The following is a 26,527-nucleotide window of genomic DNA, read 5'->3' on the forward strand; positions in this document are numbered from 1 at the left end:
ACAAGTGGGCAGACCTGGCATCAGACATGGTACAGAGTGCCCAGTTACTGTCCCAGGCGGCGCATACCAATGGTGACATCACCAAGAGATCTGCTCAGGCCTGATAAAAGGGAGAAATATTTAAATACCCCCCTTTAAAGTTAGAAACCCAACTGAGTAAAGATGCCGATCACTGGGACTACAGCGCCAAGACACAAGGACCGCTGCCATCATTAAACTACCGGTTGAGTAATGAAGGACTTTAGAGGAGATCATAGTTTGGATAGAGGTCCACACTAGTATTAGCCAAATATCAAAAAAATAATACCGCCATATGGCCAATAGCAGGCAGCATTCAAAAGATAGAAGGACTCAGTGCCACTTGGGTTAATAGTAGAGCACACCTACCCCCATACTATCTAATGACACATCCACTATAAGTGCTCATTTCTGTTTTAACTTCCATTTAGTGCACCGCAATGGCTCTCTGCTATGGTTGGTAGCTGCGGACCCCATTACAGGACCCCTGCCTATTATCTCTACATAGCAAAAGGGATTTCTAGAGCCGGCCCTTTAAATCGAACTGGCAACCCCTAAAAGATTTAAAAAAATAATGCTTATTTCGGAATATTTCTTGGTTAACAATTGCAAAGAATTGTAGCATTTGGCCAAGAAAATACATGTGTAGTAATGTACAAAAACAATGATTCCGACGGTGGGAAAATAGTTCTCGTGGTGCCAAATATCTGTACAGATACGTGTCATGTCTGTTTAATCTTGTTGGCAGAACTGATAAACTAAAGCAGAGGCCGTGTGCAGGGTCAAGATAAATGACGTGTAAAGCATAAGGGATAACAATGAGGCTAAAAGTGCAAAACAATAAAACAGGCCAATAGAGTGGAGCACCCACCCAGAAAAGGGCAACCCCACAACTGAATTCTAACTAGATTCCATAACTGTCCCTAAAAAGGATGAACGGGAAGATATAAGGAAAGAGCAAGATAGATAAAATTAATAAACAAAGAACGGAGTACGAGACAAACAAGGTCTAGTTCCAGAGACAAACGGACGGTTGTACTCTGAACTCCAAAGCCTGATAATAAAAGTCACGAAAAGTACATAGAGGCTCAAAGGCCAAGTAACACTTAACCTCGGAGCCTGACCAGAAAACAAATGAATAACAAGAGCAGAACCGGCACCCTCTACACTGCGGAGCCGGAAGACCCTACCCCAAATGAACCACTGATAAGCTAGCTGGGATGACAGCCAGCCAACCATTGGAAAGACAGAAGGGAGATGTTTCTCCCCCAGCAGGTAACACCAAATGCCATGGAGCATGCACCAGACGGAGCATCGTGTGGTCTGTCACACCAGACCCATGAATGCGCCTGGAACTTGCCAATGCAGTGACAGTACGACTATTTCCAAAGCAAAGGTGCAGATGTTACTAAGCTTCTATCTTACAGACTATGGCCACCTAACAAGATGATGGATCGGCACAATCAAAGAAAAGTCCATGGTCTACTTTTTAACCCTTCATAGTTGTTGATCTTCATTGCACTGGTGATCTTCATTGCATTCTCCATGGCAGTTCGGTAGGGTCTGCTACATTCGCGCTTCAGTTAAAGGACCCTTGAATATAGTAACATAGTTCATAAGGCTGAATGAAGACAATGTCCATCTAGTCCAGCCTGTCTAGCCTCCTGTTTTGTTGATCCAGAGGAAGGCAAAAAACCCCAAGAGCAGAAGCCAAATAGCCCCTTTGGGGAAAAACTTCCTTCCCGACTCCCTAATGGCAATCAGACCAATCCCTGGATCAACCACTAATAGTTCCTACCTGCGGTGGAAAAAAATATGGAAACACCGTCCGAAATGCATGCCTTAAGTTACATGGGATGATAAATCATATTTCAATAAGACACACAATAAGAGAGTGCCCTTCACAGATATAGATAAAAATTAATAACGTTTATTGAGTTATTTAAAAGAACATGGGTTTACACTAACATGAACACACACACAAATGAAAAACAAAAACAAGAAGAAACCAAAGAATAAGACCCTGGTTTATAGTAAACTGGGAGATTCAGCTCTTTGATGATAGAGAGGTAAGTATATTTATCCCTTCTGGTGTATGATTGGATAACCTTGCGGGATTAGTGTGGACATAGCTTGTTGAGGAATGGATGATATCCAGTACGTCAGATCTAGATATACCGTTCGTGCTGGGATATCCTCAAGCCAAGTATGTATATGTCCTTAAATGATTGAGAAAGAAATATCAATCTAGACCTCTATTTGTATACTGGATCCCCAGTGGTGCCACATTAATTTAAAGGTTGTTTTACCCGGGGTCTGGTTATGGTGCACTTAGATAGTATTATTGACCAGATCCCGCAAAAACACACTCTTTAAATGCCAAGATTGGTTCTGGCGTACGGTAGGTGGAGATCCACCGATTAACCGTTTGCCAAAAAGTAATGTAGTGGCGTCTAAAAAGTAGACTTATGCTCGGAGATAGGCTCGACGCGTTTCCCTATCCAATTTTTTGGATAGTTCCTCAGGAGCAAAAGGTACGTATACCATCAATACATCTTTAGTCCTTTTACTGTGGACCATTCAAGACCAGGGTTGGTAAAAGAGAGAATTTCTCAAAAGTAAATTGATTTTTCGATGAATTATGTCACCGGTTTCTTGTTAAAAGAATGCCAAAAAGTATATAGTATGCATTCCAACTCTTTCTCTTCTGGCTAGGTGTACCCCTCAAATATCCACATTGGCTGTTAAGCCGATCGGTTTTTGGATATAACCGTCGGTCTAATCAGTCATTAAGTGAAATAGACTAGAGCCAAGTAACCCTTGGTATATATCAGTGGTTCAGCAGGAAATTGTCCTAGTCTGCATTAACACCGATACGACCTTGGTTTTCTATATATCTGAATGCTCAGTCTTTTAATTAAGCTATTGAGAGGTTGCGTAAGCAGGGCCCCCACAGTTTAGTGAATGGCACCCGTTTTATCGGTGATATGGCTATCTGTCAATTTCTATATAGCCAAAATATCACTCGATAATAATACTGCAATATTCAGAGGGCAGATAGCAGAGAAAAACCCAATTGGCAGTTACAGGGTTAACGCTCGGCAGAGCAGTTGCAGTTGTAATTACAAGCTCAGCAAAGCAATTGCAGAAAAAAGCCTAGACAGGGGGACTGCACCACCCCTAGAAATTAGCCCCATCCACAGTCAGATGGGACCTGGGTAAGTGGTCCAAATAGGGAGAGCAAGAGATAGTGCCTGCGGCTCTGGTGGTGAGCGGCCGGCTATAAGGTGGTGAAGCTAATGTCAGGGGTTTTAAAGGGATCACTCCTCCTCTAGAGGAGATGTTATTACTTATTGACATCTGACAGATACATATATTGAGAAGTATACAAGCGCGGATGGGACCGCCCCCCTAAGGCTCTGATAGGCTACCCAGTCCTCCCTCCTCCCCTCTAGAGGAGGAGTGATCCCTTTAAAACCCCTGACATTAGCTTCACCACCTTATAGCCGGCCGCTCACCACCAGAGCCGCAGGCACTATCTCTTGCTCTCCCTATTTGGACCACTTACCCAGGTCCCATCTGACTGTGGATGGGGCTAATTTCTAGGGGTGGTGCAGTCCCCCTGTCTAGGCTTTTTTCTGCAATTGCTTTGCTGAGCTTGTAATTACAACTGCAACTGCTCTGCCGAGCGTTAACCCTGTAACTGCCAATTGGGTTTTTCTCTGCTATCTGCCCTCTGAATATTGCAGTATTATTATCGAGTGATATTTTGGCTATATAGAAATTGACAGATAGCCATATCACCGATAAAACGGGTGCCATTCACTAAACTGTGGGGGCCCTGCTTACGCAACCTCTCAATAGCTTAATTAAAAGACTGAGCATTCAGATATATAGAAAACCAAGGTCGTATCGGTGTTAATGCAGACTAGGACAATTTCCTGCTGAACCACTGATATATACCAAGGGTTACTTGGCTCTAGTCTATTTCACTTAATGACTGATTAGACCGACGGTTATATCCAAAAACCGATCGGCTTAACAGCCAATGTGGATATTTGAGGGGTACACCTAGCCAGAAGAGAAAGAGTTGGAATGCATACTATATACTTTTTGGCATTCTTTTAACAAGAAACCGGTGACATAATTCATCGAAAAATCAATTTACTTTTGAGAAATTCTCTCTTTTACCAACCCTGGTCTTGAATGGTCCACAGTAAAAGGACTAAAGATGTATTGATGGTATACGTACCTTTTGCTCCTGAGGAACTATCCAAAAAATTGGATAGGGAAACGCGTCGAGCCTATCTCCGAGCATAAGTCTACTTTTTAGACGCCACTACATTACTTTTTGGCAAACGGTTAATCGGTGGATCTCCACCTACCGTACGCCAGAACCAATCTTGGCATTTAAAGAGTGTGTTTTTGCGGGATCTGGTCAATAATACTATCTAAGTGCACCATAACCAGACCCCGGGTAAAACAACCTTTAAATTAATGTGGCACCACTGGGGATCCAGTATACAAATAGAGGTCTAGATTGATATTTCTTTCTCAATCATTTAAGGACATATACATACTTGGCTTGAGGATATCCCAGCACGAACGGTATATCTAGATCTGACGTACTGGATATCATCCATTCCTCAACAAGCTATGTCCACACTAATCCCGCAAGGTTATCCAATCATACACCAGAAGGGATAAATATACTTACCTCTCTATCATCAAAGAGCTGAATCTCCCAGTTTACTATAAACCAGGGTCTTATTCTTTGGTTTCTTCTTGTTTTTGTTTTTCATTTGTGTGTGTGTTCATGTTAGTGTAAACCCATGTTCTTTTAAATAACTCAATAAACGTTATTAATTTTTATCTATATCTGTGAAGGGTTTCAAAATTCATATATAGATTTCTATACCACTGTGATTTCTCACACAATAAGAGAGTGATTTTAAGTGGAGGTAATATGACACAGGTGCTGCCAGGCAGAAGTGCACATCTGCCCGAGAAACAAGCTTCTACTGGTCAGGGGTTTGAGCCACTCTGCTGCTGTCACCAACCGCTCCCAAAACCACCCAGAGCAGGGCAAGAGGTGAAGTAAACACAAATTTGGTGGGAAAGCTCTCAGCCAAGCATGGGTCAAAAGGGCAGATCAGTACTAATGATTAAAACCCATGCATTTCATACGGTGTCTTCATATTGTTGTCCGACCCCTCAATATATCAGCTTTCTGGAGCCATATGAGCATATCTTAGGAGTGGAGGGATAAACTATGCTTTAATAAATCTATATTAGAAAGTAAAGGATGCACAAAAAGACGCAAACAACACATAAAACAAAACTAATAAACTATAACAGGTTCATCCAAATTTGGGACTGTGGTGTAGAAGTGTAGAAACTTGTTTTGAGAAGGGCGCATCTTCCACCCCCAGCTCTGAGGACTCTGTTTCCTACTCATTGTTGCGCAGGAGAAGGAAATGGGTTGAGTCCGCTCTGAGGCTCTGGAGCCATTCGTTTCTTTGACCGCTGGGTATATCCCTACCGTACTGTTCAGATCATGCAATCAGAGTAATAACGTGACTTTTGACAGTTGGGTTCATGAATGCCCAACAGCCGCCCCGCAGACAATCACTCCTGTGCTTTGACAAGAAGCGATAGTCCGTCAGAGAATATGGCGTAGCGCGCCAGAGATCTCTTCCAGCCATCAACCTCTACTTACAGTAAATAGCCAAAACTGAATGACTCCTGTTTATACCAAGGCTGGTTTCACATGGACAAGCGCGATATCGGGCGAGAGACGCGGCCCAATATCCCGCTCTTCAATGTGCGCTTTACCAGCGGATGCGGGGCATTTTCAGGCAAAACCGCCTTGCATCGCTTTCTGTAAAAATCCGATCCTTTCATGTGCGATAGAGGATCGGAAGCGTTTTTAATTGATTTCAACAGGAAACTAGATAACAAAGGCATGCCAGAGCCATGTGATGTCTTCAAGGTCCCATTAAAATACATTCTGAGGGACGCGAAAAAAATGGGACATGCAGCAATTTGTTTTTCCCTTGCAGCATCGTAGTGAGGGAAAACATTGCTCAGGTCTATGACTCCATGCAAAAGAATGGAGGGCATTTAGTGTGAGTTCTGTGCTTCTTCCAACGCACAAAACTCACATGAGAGTCACGATCGTGTGAAAGTAGCCATAGCAAGGAGGTGTTCAGTAGTCGCTCCGTTTAATGGAGCTGAGAAGAAACGATTCCTGACTCCTGAGCAACCTCTAGATCGGTGCCCTGTGGGCGGTGGTGTGCACACGGGTCAATAGTCGCCCATAATCCCTTGTTTGAGCAACTGTTGGCCTGTGTTATGCCCCAGTCAGATGGAACGATCATCCTTCAGAAAATCGTTCAAGCAAATGTACCCAAGGAATGTACACCCCTGAAGACTAGTACACAAGGAATGTACACCCCTGAAGACTAGTACACAAGGAATGTACACCACTGAAGACCAGTACACAAGGAATATACACCCCTGAAGACTGGTACACAAGGAATATACACCCCTGAAGACTAGTACACAAGGAATGTACACCCCTGAAGACTAGTACACAAGGAATGTACACCACTGAAGACCAGTACACAAGGAATATACACCCCTGAAGACTAGTACACAAGGAATATACACCCCTGAAGACTGGTACACAAGGAATCTACACCCCTGAAGACTAGTACACAAGGAATATACACCCCTGAAGACTAGTACACAAGGAATGTACACCCCTGAAGACTAGTACACGAGGAATATACACCCCTGAAGACTAGTACACAAGGAATGTAGACCACTAAAGACCAGTACACAAGGAATATACACCCCTGAAGACTGGTACACAAGGAATGTACACCCCTGAAGACTAGTACACAAGGAATATACACCCCTGAAGACTAGTACACAAGGAATGTACACCCCTGAAGACTAGTACACGAGGAATATACACCCCTGAAGACTAGTACACAAGGAATGTAGACCACTAAAGACTAGTACACAAGGAATATACACCCCTGAAGACTAGTACACAAGGAATGTACACCACTGAAGACCAGTACACAAGGAATATACACCCCTGAAGACTAGTACACAAGGAATATACACCCCTGAAGACTGCTACACGAGGAATGTACACCCCTGAAGACTAGTACACAAGGAATGTACACCCCTGAAGACTAGTACACAAGGAATGTACACCCCTGAAGACTAGTACACAAGGAATATACACCCCTGAAGACCAGTACACAAGGAATATACACCCCTGAAGACTGCTACACGAGGAATGTACACCCCTGAAGACTAGTACACAAGGAATGTACACCCCTGAAGACTAGTAGACAAGGAATATAAACCCCTGAAGAATAGTAGACAAGGAATGTACACCACTGAAGACCAGTACACAAGGAATGTACACCCCTGAAGAATAGTACACAAGGAATGTACATCCCTGAAGACTAGTACACGAGGAATGTACACCCCTGAAAACTAGTACACGAGAAATGTACACCCCTGAAGACTAGTACACAAGGAATGTACACCCCTGAAGACTAGTACACAAGGAATGCACACCACTGAAGACTAGTACACAAGGAATGTACATCCCTGAAGACTAGTACACAAGGAATGTACATCACTGAAGACTAGTACACAAGGAATGTACACCCGTGAAGACTAGTACACGAGGAATGTAGACCACTAAAGACTAGTACATGAGGAATGTAGACCACTGAAGCATAGTACATGAGGAAAGTACACCCCTGAAGACTAGTACACAAGGAATACACACACCTGAAGACTAGTACACAAGGAATGTACACCACTGAAGACTAGTGCACAAGGAATGTACACCCCTGAAGACTACCGTAGTACACAAGGAATGTACACCACTGAAGACTAGTACACGAGAAATGTACACCCCTGAAGACTAGTACACGAGAAATGTACACCCCTGAAGACTAGTACACGAGAAATGTACACCCCTGAAGACTAGTACACAAGGAATGTACACCCCTGAAGACTATTACATGAGGAATGTACACCCCTGAAGACTGATACACAAGGAATGTACAACACTGAAGACTAGTACACAAGGAATGTGCACCCCTAAAGACTAGTACACAAGGAATGTACACCACTGAAGACTAGTACACGAGAAATGTACACCCCTGAAGACTAGTACACAAGGAATGTACACCCCTAAAAACTATTACATGAGGAATGTACACCCCTGAAGACTGATACACAAGGAATGTACAACACTGAACACTAGTACACAAGGAATGTACACCCCTGAAGACTAGTACACAAGGAATGTACACCACTGAAGACTAGTACACGAGGAATGTACACCCCTGAAGACTGGTACACAAGGAATGTACACCCCTGAAGACTAGTACACAAGGAATGTACATAACTGAAGACTAGTGCACAAGGAATGTAGACCCCTGAAGACTAGTACACAAGGAATGTACACCCCTGAAGACTAGTACACAAGGAATGTACACCCCTGAAGACTAGTACACAAGGAATGTACACAACTGAAGACTAGTGCACAAGGAATGTACACCCCTGAAGACTAGTACACAAGGAATATACACCCCTGAAGACTAGTACACAAGGAATGTACACCACTGAAGACTAGTACACAAGGAATGTAGACCCCTGAAGACTAGTACACAAGGAATGTACACCCCTGAAGACTAGTACACAAGGAATATACACCCCTGAAGACTAGTACACAAGGAATGTACACCACTGAAGACCAGTACACAAGGAATATACATCCCTGAAGACTAGTACACAAGGAATATACACCCCTGAAGACTGCTACACGAGGAATGTACACCCCTGAAGACTAGTACACAAGGAATGTACACCACTGAAGAATAGTAGACAAGGAATGTACACCACTGAAGACTAGTACACAAGGAATATACACCCCTGAAGAATAGTAGACAAGGAATGTACATCCCTAAAGACTAGTACACGAGGAATGTACACCCCTGAAAACTAGTACACGAGAAATGTACACCCCTGAAGACTAGTACACAAGGAATGTACACCCCTGAAGACTAGTAGACAAGGAAAGTACACCCCTGAAGACTAATATCCAAGGAAAGTACACCCCTGAAGACTAGTACACAAGGAATGCACACACCTGAAGACTAGTACACAAGGAATGTACATCACTGAAGACTAGTACACAAGGAATGTACACCACTGAAGACTAGTACACGAGGAATGTACACCCCTGAAGACTAGTGCACAAGGAATGTAGACCCCTAAAGACTACCGTAGTACACAAGGAATGTACACGACTGAAGAGTAGTACACGAGAAATGTACACCCCTGAAGACTAGTACATGAGGAATGTACACCACTGAAGACTGATACACAAGGAATGTACACCACTGAAGACTGATACACAAGGAATGTACACCCCTGTAGACTATTAGACAAGGAATATACAACTCTCGTCTAAGAGGGCTGTCCGAGTGCCAACGAGCTGCTGATTATGTCAACTCGTTCCATAGGGCAAACGAGAATGGTGATATTCTCAGCGGGTGTAAAAGGACCATAAAGGTAACAATAAGCTATTGCTAATCACTGGTATAAACACTTGGGTTCACACAGAAAGGTTTTGGCCACAACAAGACTGATGGAGTAATACCGCTATCTTATCTCTCCATTTACACACAATATAATATGCTCATCTGAGCAAAGTACATTTCTGCTTCTCCTTACACGCAGTATGGCCCTTCTGCACTACTCTACTGCCGCTGAAGACCTACTTGCCACATTTATGCTTATGGGACCTGTGGTTCTATGGGTTTCCCAGAGCACATTGCTGCAGGTGTGAATGATTTGGCTGGCTGATTGTGTGGAGTTCTCCAGCCAGCCAGCCAATCACCACCAGTCTGATGCATATAACTACCAGTCCCGCTGATTAGCGGGTGCTGATCATTTATTCATCCTATCTCATTCCCACTCAGAGCTTGGTGTTATGCATGTTAGTCTGAGGTGTTTCTCCCACCTTCCCTGAGGATGGTCTGGACACCTGTATTCCCCATCTACATGTTTTACGGATGCCCTTTCTCTACCCCTTTGAAACACACAGCCGATGTCATGTGTGTTGTCAGGTGGGTGATGCCTGTCATGGTTCCCTTCAAGTCAGTTCAGTGTATGACACTCTAGGTATTAGTGTATCTTGACGCCACCGGAAGCTAGATTTTTGACAGGAAGAACGCCCCTCTCACACCCCTAGCTCAAAATAGGCGCAAGGAAGGACGTCCTTCTACAGTCAGGATACATTTCTGGCGGCTGTGGAGGGTTAAGCCTGATGGTTTCTGTTATTCTTGCACAATTTTTAAACAATAAAGCAGCAAGTTTCTCACACCAGTGCCTCCCCTTCTATGGAACTTATCTGCCCTTCAAGGACCTGCTGACAAATAACTTGTGCAGCCAATCAGTTACAGGGGGCGTCACCCCCACTCAATCTTGGCTCTACCAGGAATTCAAGATACACTAATACCGACACTCTTTACCCTCGGTGTGAGGACTTTTGCACTTGTTTTTTGTTGGACAAGTTGTAATTTTCAGTGGTACCATTAATGTACTGAAAAACTTTTTAAAATTCTAAGTGGGGTAAAATGGAAAAATTAAGTTCTGCCATTTTGGTGAAGGTTTTGTTTCTACGGTGTACACACTGCAGCAAAGATGACATCATAATCTGTTGTGCAGTACGATTATGGTGATACCAAATTTATACAATTTTTCTTTGCTGTATGACACTTAAAAACTAGAATATCTTTATGGGGAAAAATCATTTTTTGACAACTTTTTTATTTTGCAGTCAACATAGCTGGTACTAGAGGTGCACTGCGTAGCTATATCTGGGTCCCCTATATATTAGGACATGTACTATGGGTGCACTGTGTAGTCATGTCTGGGTTATCTATATATTAGGACAAGTACTAAGGGTGCACTGTGTAGCCATGTCTGGGTCCCCTATATATTAGGACAAGTACTAAGGGTGCACTGTGTAGTCATGTCTAGGCCCCCTATATATTAGGACACGTACTAAGGGTGCACTGTGTAGTCATGTCTGGGCCTCCTATATATATATTAAGACAAGTACTAAGGGTGCACTGTGTAGTCATGTCTAGGCCCCCTATATATTAGGACACGTACTAAGGGTGCACTGTGTAGTCATGTCTGGGCCTCCTATATATATATTAAGACAAGTACTAAGGGTGCACTGTGTAGCCATGTCTGGGTCCCCTATATATTAGGACAAGTACTAAGGGTGCACTGTATAGCCATGTCTGGGCCCCCTATATATTAGGACAAGTACTAAGGGTGCACTGTGTAGTCATGTCTAGGCCCCCTATATATTAGGACACGTACTAAGGGTGCACTGTGTAGTCATGTCTGGGCCTCCTATATATATATTAAGACAAGTACTAAGGGTGCACTGTGTAGCCATGTCTGGGTCCCCTATATATTAGGACAAGTACTAAGGGTGCACTGTATAGCCATGTCTGGGCCCCCTATATATTAGGACATGTACTAAGGGTGCACTGTGTAGTCATGTCTGGGCCCCTATATATTAGGTCATGTACTAAGGGTGCCCTGTGTAGTCATGTCTAGGCCCCTATATAATAGGTCATGTACTAAGGGTGCCCTGTGTAGTCATGTCTGGGTCCCCTATATTAGGACAAGTACTAAGCGTGCCCTGTGTAGCCATGTCTGGGCCCCTATATATTAGGACAAGTACTAAGGGTGCACTGTGTAGTCATGTCTGGCCCTCTATATATTAGGACAAGTACTAAGGGTGCAGTGTGTAGCAGTGTCTGGGTCCCTATATATTAGAACAAGTACTAAGGGTGCCCTGTGTAGCCATGTCTGGGTCCCTATATATTAGGACAAGTACTAAGGGTGCACTGTGTAGCCATGTCTGGGTCCCCTATATTAGGACAAGTACTAAGGGTGCACTGTGTAGCCATGTCTGGGTCCCCTATATTAGGACAAGTACTAAGGGTGCACTGTGTAGCCATGTCTGGGTCCCCTATATATTAGGACAAGTACTAAGGGTGCACTGTATAGCCATGTCTGGGCCCCCTATATATTAGGACATGTACTAAGGGTGCACTGTGTAGTCATGTCTGGGCCCCTATATATTAGGTCATGTACTAAGGGTGCCCTGTGTAGTCATGTCTAGGCCCCTATATAATAGGTCATGTACTAAGGGTGCCCTGTGTAGTCATGTCTGGGTCCCCTATATTAGGACAAGTACTAAGCGTGCCCTGTGTAGCCATGTCTGGGCCCCTATATATTAGGACAAGTACTAAGGGTGCACTGTATAGTCATGTCTGGCCCTCTATATATTAGGACAAGTACTAAGGGTGCAGTGTGTAGCAGTGTCTGGGTCCCTATATATTAGAACAAGTACTAAGGGTGCACTGTGTAGCCATGTCTGGGTCCCTATATATTAGGTCATGTACTAAGGGTGCACTGTGTAGCCATGTCTGGGTCCCTATATATTAGGACAAGTACTAAAGGTGCACTGTATAGTCATGTCTGGGTCCCTGTATATTAGGACAAGTACTAAGGGTGCACAGTGTAGCCATGTCTGGGTTCCTATATATTAGGACAAGTACTAAGGGTGAACTGTGTAGCCATGTCTGGGTCCCTATATATTAGGACAAGTACTAAGGGTGCACTGTATAGCCATGTCTGGGTCCCCTATATTAGGACAAGTACTAAGAGTGCACTGCGTAGCCATGTCTGGTCTCCTATATATTAGGACAAGTACTAAGGGTGCACTGTGTAGCCATGTCTGGGTCCCCTATATATTAGGACAAGTACTAAGGGTGCACTGTGTAGTCATGTCTGGGTCCCTGTATATTAGGACAAGTACTAAGGGTGCACTGTGTAGCCATGTCTGGGTCCCCTATATATTAGGACAAGTACTAAGGGTGCACTGTGTAGCCATGTCTGGGCCCCCTATATATTAGGTCAAGTACTAAGGGTGCCCTGTGTAGCCGTGTCTGGGTCCCCTATATATTAGGACAAGTACTAAGGGTGCCCTGTGTAGCCATGTCTGGGTCCCCTATATATTAGGTTATGTACTAAGGGTGCGCTGTGTAGCCATGTCTGGGTCCCCTATATATTAGGACAAGTACTAAGGTTACACTGTGTAGCCATGTCTGGTCCCCTATATATTAGGACAAGTACTAAGGGTGCACTGTGTAGTCATGTCTGGGTCCCCTATATATTAGGACAAGTACTAAGGGTGCCCTGTGTAGCCATGTCTAGGTCCCCTATATATTAGGACAAGTACTAAGGGTGCACTGTGTAGTCATGTCTGGTGCCCTATATATTGGGACAAGTACTATAAGGGTGCACTGTGTAGCCATGTCTGGTCCCCTATATATTAGGACAAGTACTAAGGGTGCCCTGTGTAGCCATGTCTAGGTCCCCTATATATTAGGACAAGTACTAAGGGTGCACTGTGTAGTCATGTCTGGTGCCCTATATATTGGGACAAGTACTATAAGGGTGCACTGTGTAGCCATGTCTGGGTCCCTATATATTAGGACAAGTACTAAGGGTGCGCTGTGTAACAGAAATTACAACAAACTGACACCCTGCAGTATTACATGCCAATCTCCGCATGTCTTTGGGTGGTTTTCCCGCAGCTCGTGGATATGATTCTCACCCTCTTATCGGCTTCGCTGCTCCTGTAAATGCCGCAGTATTTCCGTATCCAAAAGTGAATCAAAATGCGCACCATTGTGGCAGATTGTGACTCTGATCAGTTGGCGACCGCAGCGGATTTCAGAATATTCAGCGCTCACCTCTGAAGTTTTTGCCTGTCAGCGTTTCCTTCACCCAGTACCGGCGATCTGGTGAGCGGTGCCACATGATGGCGCTTCCACATGACCTGGCCAGCGGAACTACTCTCAGTACCGGGTGAAGAAGGTGAGCGCCGAATCTTCTGAAATCCGCGGCGGGCGCCAACTGCTCAGGAGTCACAATCTGCCGCAATGGTGCGTATTTTGATACAGAATTAGCCGTGGGCATTCCACAGCATGTCCCCCATGTGAGCACCCCTGAGGGGGCGACCAGTCTGTGTGAATGTACCCTGGGTGCCCCCTCTGCCCCGGCCTCACCCCCTCCCCAAGTAATGATGGCCCGTTTTTTTCTCATATTTGTGGACAAATATATATATAAATTTAACCCCTTCCCCGCTGCACTACCGTCCGGGCAGGAGGGCGCTCACGGCCGCACTGGCGGCCCCCCATACGACTCCCGGGAAGTTGTTAGCGGCGCTCCTGTGATCAGCACGGCGGGGTGCACGGATCCGGCTGCCGCCAGCAGCGCCCTGCTGATCCCGTAAGTGGCGCCTACAACTTCACGGTAGCGGGATGGGGCTGTCAGCCGTGCCCCCTGATAGTTCTGTTAGTCCGGTGGAGAGGGGGTTAAATCAAGATCACCAGCCTGGCAGCCCCGGCGCTCCCGACGGGTTCTTGCGGCACACAGGGCGCACTGGCATCCTGGGTGAGAGTCGATGACTTTGGCTATACCATTAATGCCTGGGATGGGAATACCCTCGGCGGCGGACAGTATGGCGATGTGCCCCCAGCCCAGAAGTTGTTGCAGGGTACAAGGCACAGCGGGTACAAGACATGGCATAGCGGGCGCAAGACAGCGGGCAGAGCGGCCCCGACCCACCTTCCAGCAGCGAGCACTGCGCCAGCTCCCCGCGGTCCTCCGGGAAGGACTCCAGCAGCCGCCTGAAGAGCCGCCCCAGGTCCGAGTAGCTGCGGTGCAGATAGAGGACGTTCCTGTCCGACCACTCCGTCCGGATCTCGTAGAACTCCTCCTCGTCCCCCGTGCGGTTGATGATGAGCCGCCGGATGCCGTTCACCCAGCAGCCCTTCACGAACATGTTGACCAGGGAGGTGCCCTCAAACACCGCCGATGCCATCCTGTGCGGCCCCGGACATCCCCACCGCGGGCACTACGTGGCGGCCGCTCCCCGGCGCTGGCTCAGATGCTGGAGGACCGCCGGCACATCCTTATCTGGGGCTCCTGTTGCCTCCGGGACAAAGTCCGCCAACTCCTCTAGTCCATCCCGACGCGTCCTCCGGGCGGCGCCACCGAGCTGCCGCTATGTCCCGGCATGGGAGACCGGCAGGCTACGTGTCCGCCGCTACTTGTCTCCCACCCCCGGTGTCAGAGCGGCCCTCCTCCCGCCCTCAGTGCCGGCGCTGCCAGCAGGCGGACTATGCGAGGAATGCTGCGGGAGGTCAGCGCCGCTCCGGGTGTCACATGCCGGGCGGTGAGCTGGCACACGGGGGCGCACCACTCGCTGGTCACTAGCTGCAGTGCCAGGGTGGCACATGGGGGCGCCCTCCTCACTAGTCATCAGCTACAGTGCCATGGTGGCACATGGGGATTTCCTCCTCACTGGTCACCAGCTGCAGTTCCAGGGTGGCACATAGCGGCGCCCTCCTCACTGGTCACAAGTTGCAGTGTCAGGGTGGCACACGGGGATGCCCTCCTCACTGGTCACCAGTTACAGTGCCAGGTTGGCACATAGGGATGCCCTCCTCACTGGTCACCAGCTACAGTGCCAGGGTGGCACATAGGGGCGCCCTCCTCGCTGGTCACCAGCTACAGTGCCAGGGTGGCACACAGGGACGCCCTCCTCACTGGTCAACTGCAGTGCCAGGGTGGCACGCCGAAGCGCCCTCCTCACTGGTCAGCAGCTGCAGTGGAGGGGTCGCTTACAGGGGTGCCCTGCTCACTGGTCACCAGCTGCTCTACAGTGCCAGGGTGGCACACGGGTGCGCCCTCCTCACCTGCCACCAGCTATAGTGCCAGGTTGGCACAAGAGGACGCCCTACTCACTGGTCACCAGCTGCAGTGCCAGAGTGGCACACGGGGGCGCCCTGCTCACTGGTCACCAGTTGCTCTATAGTGCCAGGGCGGCACACGGGGGAACCCTCCTTACTGGTCATCAGCTGCTCTACAGTCCCAGGGTGGCACCCTTTTTACTGGTCACCTGCTGCTCTACAGTGCCTGCGTGGTACACAGGGGCGCTCTCCTCACTAGTCACAAGCTGCTCTACAGTGCCAGGGTAGCACACAGGGGTACCCTCCTCACTAGTCACCAGCTGCTCTACAGTGCCTGGGTGGCAGGGTCATTGTCCCTGAGGGCCACATCAGCATTAGGGGGGCTTCACACAAGCAGATGCACAAAAACACTCTCCACAGCGCAACAGAATTGCGCATGAACGAGATTGAATAAGGTAGAGTCATGCGTGTCGGCGCATAAAACTGTATTTGGTGCACACGGAGCAGCTCACACACGCGTGACACGCCCCTTCCGTGTATTAAAAAGCCATTACCTTAATGAGGTCCAGATGCGTTCTTTTCTGTGTAGTTTTGCGCCATGTTTCACGCATTCCTCGCATATTTGCGCATCTTCCATAAACTTCTATGGGGTCTTTGCTGCTGAAAATAGTGCGGTCCGACTTCTTTCCGCACGCGCTCACGGGTACCAGCCCACCGCGCAAATCAGAGATGTGCAAATACAGTCGTGTGAAGAAGCCCTTACAGTCGCCCTCACAGGGCGGATTGGTGCTGTTTTACACATTTTAAGGACTTAAACACGCAACACGATTTTTCTTCTTCACTAGCTTGATTCTCGCGTGAGAGAAGATAAGTCGCGCCCGATCTTACAGCTTTTTTATTACTTGCGCAAAATAGTGCAGAGTTTGAACAGTTAAAAAAAAGACTTCTCACCGATTCGTGCACAATTACGCTCCATTTCGGCGCACATATTTGGGCATGTGCCCGTGTGTTTAACAAGCCTGAAAAAAATCGCAGCCTGTCGTATTCCGGTCCATATTACGGACTGAGGGCTTGTTCGGACGAGCGTATGCGTAAATATGTTCGCGGGTATGGAACGTATTTTCACATGAATGAAGTTAGGAGATGGCAAGAAGCAGGCTGGTAGTGCCAGCCGATCGTTATCTAAATGCCGCTTCACCCGCTGGCGTGTCACACCCTTTCCATGAAGCAGAATGCAATTAAATGCCTAATCAGCGCCAGCTGTCTTTTCCCTCTGTGTGCGCAGGGTAACTCCCCCCTCCCTTTTTTGATCCGCCATAGAAGTCTATGCCAGCTTCCTGTGCAACACGGACGAACGCAGGGCAGGTCCTGTTTTTTCGTAGGCAAAGATTTTGCGCGGAAAAAACACGTTCCTGTGAACGAAACTATTGAAATTCGAAGTCATCGCTTTTTCGTGTCATGCTGGCAAAATTTTCACGTGCGGAAACGCCTCCGTGAATACGTTCATGTGGAATTAGCCTGAAATTGACCTTTATGGCAATTCACACGGATGCGTGCGCAGTTGTGTACGCCTCAGAGCAGCGTATTTGCGTCGTGAACGAGTCTTTTTTGCGCACTTTGTGTACTTTTTCCGCCCACAAGGCGTGGTCTATTCACGCAGGGCACAACTTCACGCTGATTTAAAAGACTGATTCGTCTCATGTGATGCAGATATATTCTATCGCCAGCGGAATTGCGCAGAATTTCACGCATCGCCTTGCATATCACATGCGAATTTGCATGCCCCCCCATTGACTTCTATGGGGACGCCTGATTTCAATGGTTTCGTTTTCACCAGCGCTATTCTCGCCTGTTAATTTTATGGGCGAGAGAATCTAGGACTTGCCCGATCTTCCCCGCATGTAGTAGTAACTGTGTACCAGGGGCGTAAGTAAAGGCTCAGGGGCCCTGATGCAAGAGGTGAGCTGGGGCCCCCCTCTATCTGTATCTGTACCCGTACCCATACCTAAACCATGCTGCACAGAGACATAACTTGAAGCTTCTGGGCCCCAATGCAAAACCTGTAACAGGGCCCCCAACTGTAATGCTTTATTCATACTACTGGGCTCCCTATATGGAGAAGAGTGGCCTTATGGGCCCCCTAAGGCTCCTGGGCCCGGGTGCAACCGCATCCCCTGCATCCTCTATAGTTACGCCCCTGCTGTGTACGTGAAAGAGTGCGCAGATGTTCCCGCTGTTTTTTTTCATACTCCTGCACTACGGCGCAGAGTTTGAACAACCCAAGAAGAGGGGGAAAAAACGTTCATGCGCAACTCCACTCTGTAGTGGCGAATGTAGTGGCGTATAGGTCTGTATGCAGCCGCACTGCAAATGCATACGCCCGTGTGAGTGAGCCCTAAGGCCAGTGTCACATGCGTGTATTTGTGCACAAAACATTTGCGCATGGGAAACTCAGAAAATAGAACCCATTCATCTCAACCACAATTGCGTGGCGCAAAAGAAAATATGGCATGGTATACTTTCCTGCATATTTGCTGGGAGCATCGTTGCAGTTTTTTGCGCGCATAATTGTGTACAACTTGCACGTGCGAAAGCTACTGTTGAAAACGCTGTTGTGCACGCAAATGCGCAACACCCGATGTGCAAAAATGGGGTGCAAATACGCATGCAATACACTTGCTAATGTCGGCTTCTCGCGAGCGTATTTGCATGCGCAAAATGTACGCGCACAATGCGCAGCGAGTAGAACCCATTGCTTTTTTATGCACTTTTTGCTCATGCATGTCCTGTGTACTTGTACCCGCAAAAAAAAGCTCGTAAGCGTGATGCCGCTGATGTCAGTTAAGCTTGATTTGTTTATTATGGGCTGTTTTCGTGCGCAATACATACAAAAATGAAACTTGCTGCATATTCTTTCGCACAAACGAAATGCGCGCGCAAAATTTGCACGTGATGAAACCCATTGAAACCAATAGTTTCTATTCAATGCGTACTGTATGCGCAATTTTGCGTTCGTAGGAATGAGCCCTAACATGGCTGTGAAGCTCTATGCACTATGATGGTGTCAGCACCGAGCTGCCTACCTTGGGGATTGGCTAGGGTACCCAGGTAGGGATGGAACTTCACTTGTAGTTACAAGCACCAGCCACTACACAGAGGTCGGCGCAGAGACTTCCACTCCGACCTCTGTGTATTCGCAGCGCTGACAGCATGCGCCCGCTCAGCTGATTGGTTGGGGTCCCGAGCGATGGACCCCAGCTGATCAACTATTTGTAGTATTTTCGCTAGAAAACCCCTTTAAGCTGGTCTATAATACTGTTAACCATGTAACAGCCTCATGGCACCACCATGCCAAGGGTGTAAACACACAGGCGTGTTTTAGTCCCGTTATGTGAGCGTAAAAGTCACGGCTGCAAAACGGGTTAAAACGAATCCAAATACTGGGGCCTCCGCGTGCGCCAGAATGTTCATACATCCCAATTTTATTGGTTCAGTCCGACTCTTGGACACTCTGTAGGCTGCGTTTCTCTATGCTCGACTGCTGCCTTCAGTTGCCGGACATCTATTCCCGTGTCCTTGATGGTGTCCAGCCGCCGGGTCTGGAGCCCCATATGGATATATATATATATATGTTCCACACATCTGTAAGCTATCTGGTTGGGTGACGGGAGCTCCAGCTGTTCCTCAGTTCTGCTCTCTTGTCCACGAGTGAAGCGGTTCCGGAGAGCGTGGCACCATGTGCCCATCCCTGTGCTTACCTACTGATTTCCAGTACTGCAGATGCCGCATGATTATAAGGCTGCTTGCACACGAGCGGGTCAGAACCCGCAGCGGACTCCGACCTTGTGCCTGGCTAGCGTCTGCATCTACCTGTATTTTCCATACCTCAGATGGTCCGGACGGCGCGCCGTCACACATGTGCAGTGCAGATTTTTTTCTTTCACATCCTTTTTTCCCGGGCTCTCGCTAGGCGACGACGCGGAATCCCTGACCTTTCTGCAATGTCAATTGCAGAAGGGCCGCGGGTCAGATGGCGTCCATTGACTTCGATGGAAGCCATCCACGCGGAATCTGCATGAAAATAGAACATGCTGTGATTTTTTCTTCGCTCACGGAAATCGCAATTCGATTCCACGAGTGTGTGGGAAAAACTGCTTTTCCATAGCATGTAATGAACAGTGTCTGCTGTGGATCCGCGGTGCGGGCGCCCGATCACAGATTCCGCAATGTAAATCTGTTTGTGTGCAGCCGGCTTAAGGTACAGACTGCTGGCCACAATTGAGAAATAACTGATTATCAGGTCATTGTCACAGATGTAAGGAGGGGGATAAGCTTTACAATGGAGGATCTCCGGATGATAAGAAGAAGCTCAGTAACCTTCTTTATGTTTAATCCCTCACCATCTTCAAGATCTTGGTTTGCTATCAGTGAATAGAATTATTGTTTCGATCCGGAGCCTGAAAACCTTTACAAACCCAATACTTCTCACATTTGTAAACTGGCTGTAATTGTATCTCGTCTAGACAATCCTCTGTGACCTAAATACATTAGCTGCGCAAATCTCTAAATGTTCTGGTGTAGGTGAAATGTTGTCATTCCGGAGTCCAGGTTATTTAAGGCCTTCTGCAGGCCGGATGGAAGCCCTACAAGTTATAATGTGTACAGTACCGTAATACGGTCTACTGCATGAGGGCCAACTCTCAGGATAGATACAGCTAGGATATATAGCCGTGTTGTGTGAATATATATATATATACTAGGTGGTATACCCATGCGTTGTGTGTGTATATATATATATCAAAGGCGTAACTTAAAGCTCCCGGGTCCTGATGCAAAACTTGTAACAAGGCCCCGAACTATAATGCTTTATTCATAGTACTGGGTTCCCTATATGGAGAAGAGAGGCCTTATGGGCCCCCTAAGGCTCCTGGGCCCGGGTGCAACCGCATCCCCTGCACCCTCTATAGTTACGCCCCTGATATATATATATTAGGTGATGCACCTGTGCGTTGTGTAGATATATATATATATACACACACACACACACACACAAAACCTAGAATATATATATATACACACACACACACACACAGGTATAGCACCTAGTGTATATATATATATATATATATATATATATATATATATATATATATATTTATTTATTTATTTATTTACCCATGCATTGCACTGGAAGCGCAGGGATTGGTTATTGAAAATTGGTGTTTTAAAGTTATTTCCTGCTTCTACATCATACCGGAAGTTATTACGCCATTTTGCTGCGGTCCCAAATCATTCGTTCGTCAAAAATTTGATTATGCAATTGGCACATCGATCTTATGCGTAATCATCTCCGGTAAAATTTCTTTCACCTAAAATATTATTAGTTAGTACGTAAGTGCCACCAGCGGACACTGTTGGCGAAGTTGCTGGCATGCGAAAAGTTTGTTTTGGTGGCACACCGTAGACAGCAGGCGGCTCTGCCCGGCTTATGGTACGATTTGTGATCGTTTTCATGATGATGTTACAAACATGCAAACCCAAAAAGAGGGGCTCAGCTGGGCAGGGCGTGCAGTTTTCTTACAGCTAATTTCACTCAAATCGGACCAGAACTGTGGAATCGAACACAAACAAACAGATTTTGCATTTTATAGATAAGATTTTATCATTATCAGTCCTGGAATATACAAAGTGGTTTACAAAAATGAGCCCCGCACACACCCTGATGAAAGCTGTGAAAAAGAAAATCTGTGCTGCTCATAGCAACCAATCACAGCGCAGCTCTCATTTTACCTCAACAGTATAAGAAATGAAAGCTGAGCTGTGATTGGCTAATTGCTATTGGCAACAAAAATTACCGGGGAAGTCGTGAGCTTTCGATTTTTAATTCCGCCAGTATTCGCCGCCGGATGCTGAAGAACGCTCATGCAAAATGTCACTCAAATCGGAGCAGAACTGTGGATGTGTAGACCACACAGACAGACAGACAGATTTAGCATTTTCTATATAAGATTGCAGCAAGCCGATAGTTCTGAGGACCTCGGTAAGCACAGAATATAACAGCAAAGACCTCACTGATTGCCATCAGGTAGTTCTAGTTATGAGGCATATGGTTACACTGGAGGCCTTCAGTATCAATCTGGTTTTACAAAGTGAACAAGGTCAGAATTATTTTGTGAATTCTGCTTGTAACTTCTGGCTAATCTGGTAAACCTTCCTGTTTAACATGAAACAGTCATCCTGCATGAGGAAGAGATTTAGCATGATTGTCTATAGGAGGAAGAAGGCTGTGGGGCTGATGGTGACACATGTATCAGTTTCAGTGCAACAAGAATGGAAAGAAAGAAAGCAAGTAACACTCTACCAGTATTATTGTATCTTGTCACCACCAGAAGTGTGGATGGTGACAACATACAGTCTCCTTGACAGGCTGGGCACGCCCTCATGTCTTAATTGGCTGCAGGGCTGCCCCCCACTGCTTGCGCTCTCAGGTCCTGGCACTCAATAAGAACGGCTTCCTCGGCAGCATAGCGGCCTCCCCGTTCAGGGTCTCAGGTCCTGGCACTCAGTAACAGCGGCTTCCCCGGCAGCACAGCGGCCTCCCCCTGTTCAGGCTCTCAGGTCCTGGCACTCACTAACAGTGGCTTCCCCAGCGGCACAGCGGCCTCCCCCTGCTCGGGCTCTCAGGTCCTGGTAGTCACTAACAGCAGCTTCCCCAGCGGACACTGAGTGAAATTCTGCAGTGCGGCATGGGGGACCCGACAGTACATCACTGGAAGGGGGACGGGGAGGCTGTGGGGAAGGCTGGAGGATTAGGGGACAGCGGTGGGTGACACTCCGGTTACAGCGTTGGGTGACAGTGAGGGAAAGCGAGGGTGCGGTGGGGGAAGGGAGGGGAGTTGATGTTAGCAGCATCAAGAAGCCGCTGTGCTGCCAAGGAAGCTGCTGTTAGTGAGTGCCAGGACCTGAGAGCCCGAGCAGGGAAGGCAGCCCTGCAGCCAATTAAAAACTGAGGGCGTGCCCAGCCTGTCAAGCAGACTGTATCTTGTCACCACCCACACTTCTGGTGGTGACAAGATACAATAATACCCACTCTACCACCTGTAATCATAGCTTATGGAGAGGTAAGCTGCACAATAGGTATAGTTATATAAACCAAATCTATTATCATGATTGTAACCTTTTTTGTCACACTTAAGGCACTTTCATATGAGCGTATATCAGCCGCCGTTTTCACAGCCGGCCGATATACGCTACGATCTGATCCATTAGATTCCAATGCATCAGATCAGATGGCCATATTCTCGTGGCGTTAAAGCGACCAGCCAGGCCAATACAGCGCCGGGTGCTTTCACGCCGGGCGGAAAAGATGGTCCTGGAACTATCTTTCCGACCGGAATACATCGGCCACTTCGTAGACTCCTATGGGAGCCAATGACAGCGGTCGGAGAAGGGAGGTGGAACGAAGTTTAGCAGCGTGACTGCTAAACTACCCCCCTCTTCTCTCCTCCGCTCCGGCTGTTTGCAATGGGAGGGGGTGGGACAAGGGGTGGGGAGGGCGGGTGCGATTTGTTCAAAAAATAATTTAAATGAGTGAAAGTGAAGGATAATCATTCGGTGTAAACGCAGCCAACGATCCAATGACAAAGGATAAATCGTTCACTTTCCGTGCATTGTTCGTTTTATACAGGCATACAAACCATTGTTGGCTCGCTCACTAATCATTCAGCTTAAATACCGATCACTCCGTCCTTCTCATCACTTACAAGGAATGTGAGCGGCTGCATGATGTCTGAACAATGTATCTACTGTATAAACAGCTGCCTGAACGAGAGAGTGAACTCTGACATCATTCGCTCGTTGAAACAAGAAATCTTTTGGTGTAAACGGACCCCCACCAATCGATTGTATAGAGGGGGAAGCCACTTCTCGTCAGGCACCTCCAACACAATGTATGGAAGGGTGAGGTTCAGCATAGCAGTTCTCTATTTTTCACAATCCTATGCTATAATGTGGTGTATAGAAAGGGAATAGTATCCGTCAAGGATGCAGGTTTTTACTGGTCCAACAGTCACCAACCTGTTTCATACAGCACCCAGGGGTAGACCACCGAGATGACTTATTTCAAGCTCCATGGTCCTAGACTCATGCAAGATGGAGCCCAAATTGCACCATGCACGGTCTAGAACATGCCAATACACCTCACTGCCACCACTGTTTCTGACAGATAAGTCAGCCACCTCAGTTTCCACCTGCCGACACATAATGAGCATCATTCAGGGGTTAAGGTTTGCTTAAAGGGGTTTTCCAGGGAAATACTATTGATATACCTATCATCAGGATAGGTCATCAATAGTTGATAGGACCCCGACCAATCAGCTGAGTGGGCGCATACTGTCAATGCCGCAAATACACAGAGGTCAGAGCCTCTGCGCTGACCTCCATATAGTGGCCGGCGCCTGTAACTGCAGGCACGGCTCCCATTGATTTCAATGAGAGCTGTGCCTGCAGTTACATGCGCCGGCCACTACATGGTGGTTGGCGTGGAGGCTTCCGCTCTGACCTCTGTGTATTTGGAGTGAAAGTCTCCACGCCGACCTCCAATGCAGTGGCTGGCACTTGTAACTGCAGGAACGGCTGTCATTGAAATCAATAGTAGCCATTCCTCCAGTTACAAGCACTGGCCACTACAAGGACGTCAGCGTGGAAGCTTCCGTTCCGACCCCTGTGTATTTGCAGTGCTGACAGCATGTGCCCACTGGTCTGGGAAGCATTGAGTGGACCTTGGCAGATGGTCAAGTGTATTTCCTGCAAAGCAGAGTTTAGCAATATTAATTTCATTGCCTTTGACACCTGTACCAGACCGGCCTTGGATGTCACGTGCTCCTTCTGGGACCACCAAGGAATCCCTTTGTTGTAATAAGGAAGTTACCAAGTTACAAAGGGATGTGCATTGTTTCTATCTCTCTACCAGTGTCTCTCATCCTGCCTCCAATACGCATTCTATAGACTTGCTGACTGCGATTTCCCTGCACTGAGGTTTGACAAAGAAAAAAATCAATAAAGGTGGTTATGGGTCATTTGAAAACTGAGTAGTGTATTAACTCCCATCGATGTGCGATCCCCATGAAGCTAATCATTGTAATCTATCGCATATGTTTGGTATCCACGTGTAGGTAAATTCATGATATGAAATATAGCAGCCATAGCTTCCTTATTAGAGGGCCTCCTGGGGAAATAATGCTGACATCTTTAAAGGTGGCAGATTGACAGGCAGAGGTGGGTGACGATCTACCAGTATCATTTCTTCACATTATCCTCTTTAGGCATTTCATTGAAATTAAATTATTGTATGCAAATTCATAAAGATGAATTACAGATTTAATACCAGGAGCAGCAACAAGTTGAAAGGTCACAAGAAAACTTTTGATGGTGTCCAGATGGACTCGCCGGTCACAGTGTGACAGTCCAGAATTGTAACACCCAGTAGAGGCCTGTCTTCAGTGTAATTAATGGATGCGGACAGCATCCTTGAACGGCACAGGAAGCTTCCCTTCCGGAACACAAATTCCTGATTTTCCCTTTCTCAAGGAACCATTGTATTGTAATTAGTATTTGGCAGTTACAGAAGCATAGAATTCCCTGTCACATGATACAGCTCATATTTCCCAAGATTATAGCAGAGCTCAGCTACTTTCAGCATTTCTGGAATGGCTAGGATCACTGATTTCTTAGTTCGCCTTCTCACGTGGCGGAAACGCTGCAACGGAATTCCGCAAGACTTCCATGGTGGCCAAATCCGCACCTAAATGGTTCAGATGTGGCCATATTTTTACTTGTGAACCAGGTGCGTAATTTTACCCTTGGATAACAAGGGTTAAATCCCGCGGCGCAATTCCGCTGCATAAATAGACAAGCTGCGGAATTAAAATCCACAACTTTTTTTGCAAAAACACTGCGGATTCTTTGCGGAAAATATCCACACCGTGTGAAGGAAATGTTTTAAAATCCTCTCCGTATTTCTTGCACTGTAAGCGCTGCAGGATTTCCACAGGAATTTTGCTAGCGGGAATTCCGCAGTTCATATTTGTGCGAGTTTTTATGGCTCTCGCAACGCACTAAACTCCCGTGAGATTCTCGAACATGCTAATAAGCCCTTAAACTTTGCACCAGGCTTGCTTACTGTCTCCATTAGGGCTCAGTCACACTGGCGCCGATCCGCCTGTGTTCCTACACAATAAGACAGCCGGACCGCGTGCGGATGAATCTCCGCATGACCGGCTCCATTGCCGGCCATGTGTTCTTTCTTCCGGCCGGTGCGGAGAGTTGTCCGCACCTGCAATGCAGCGGTCTTATCATCCAGAAACACAGGCAAATCGGCGCCCATGTGACTGAGCCCTGAATCTGAACCATAGAAATACTTGCATCCCCTTGGATGGGCTTGTAGGTCAGAAAAGGAATATTTTTGCAATGGATTTAACCCTTTGCAATCCAATTTTGGATTCAGGGTTTCCTAGGGGGCTCTCTCTTTCTGCCATTATACAATGGCGCCATCTGCTGGCTAGAGCCAGTACTGCGGTATGGGACATGCTGGAGAGGCCCCCCCAACAACAGAG

General features: G+C 47.0%; 1 protein-coding gene across 1 annotated transcript in view; it reads right to left on the minus strand.

Annotated features, from left to right (window-relative positions):
* The window catches only part of PXDC1 (PX domain containing 1), a 66,116-nt gene extending 50,766 nt beyond the window's left edge, over positions 1 to 15,350 (minus strand). The window contains exon 1 of the mRNA XM_066579284.1: positions 14,788 to 15,350. Coding sequence (XP_066435381.1) covers positions 14,788 to 15,043 — 256 coding nt within the window. The 5' untranslated portion in view covers positions 15,044 to 15,350. The remainder of the gene's footprint in view (positions 1 to 14,787) is intronic.
* Positions 15,351 to 26,527: the final 11,177 nt, after the last annotated feature.

This window comes from Eleutherodactylus coqui, chromosome 9, assembly GCF_035609145.1.
Source record: "Eleutherodactylus coqui strain aEleCoq1 chromosome 9, aEleCoq1.hap1, whole genome shotgun sequence".
Classification (NCBI taxonomy): Eukaryota; Metazoa; Chordata; class Amphibia; order Anura; family Eleutherodactylidae; genus Eleutherodactylus; species Eleutherodactylus coqui.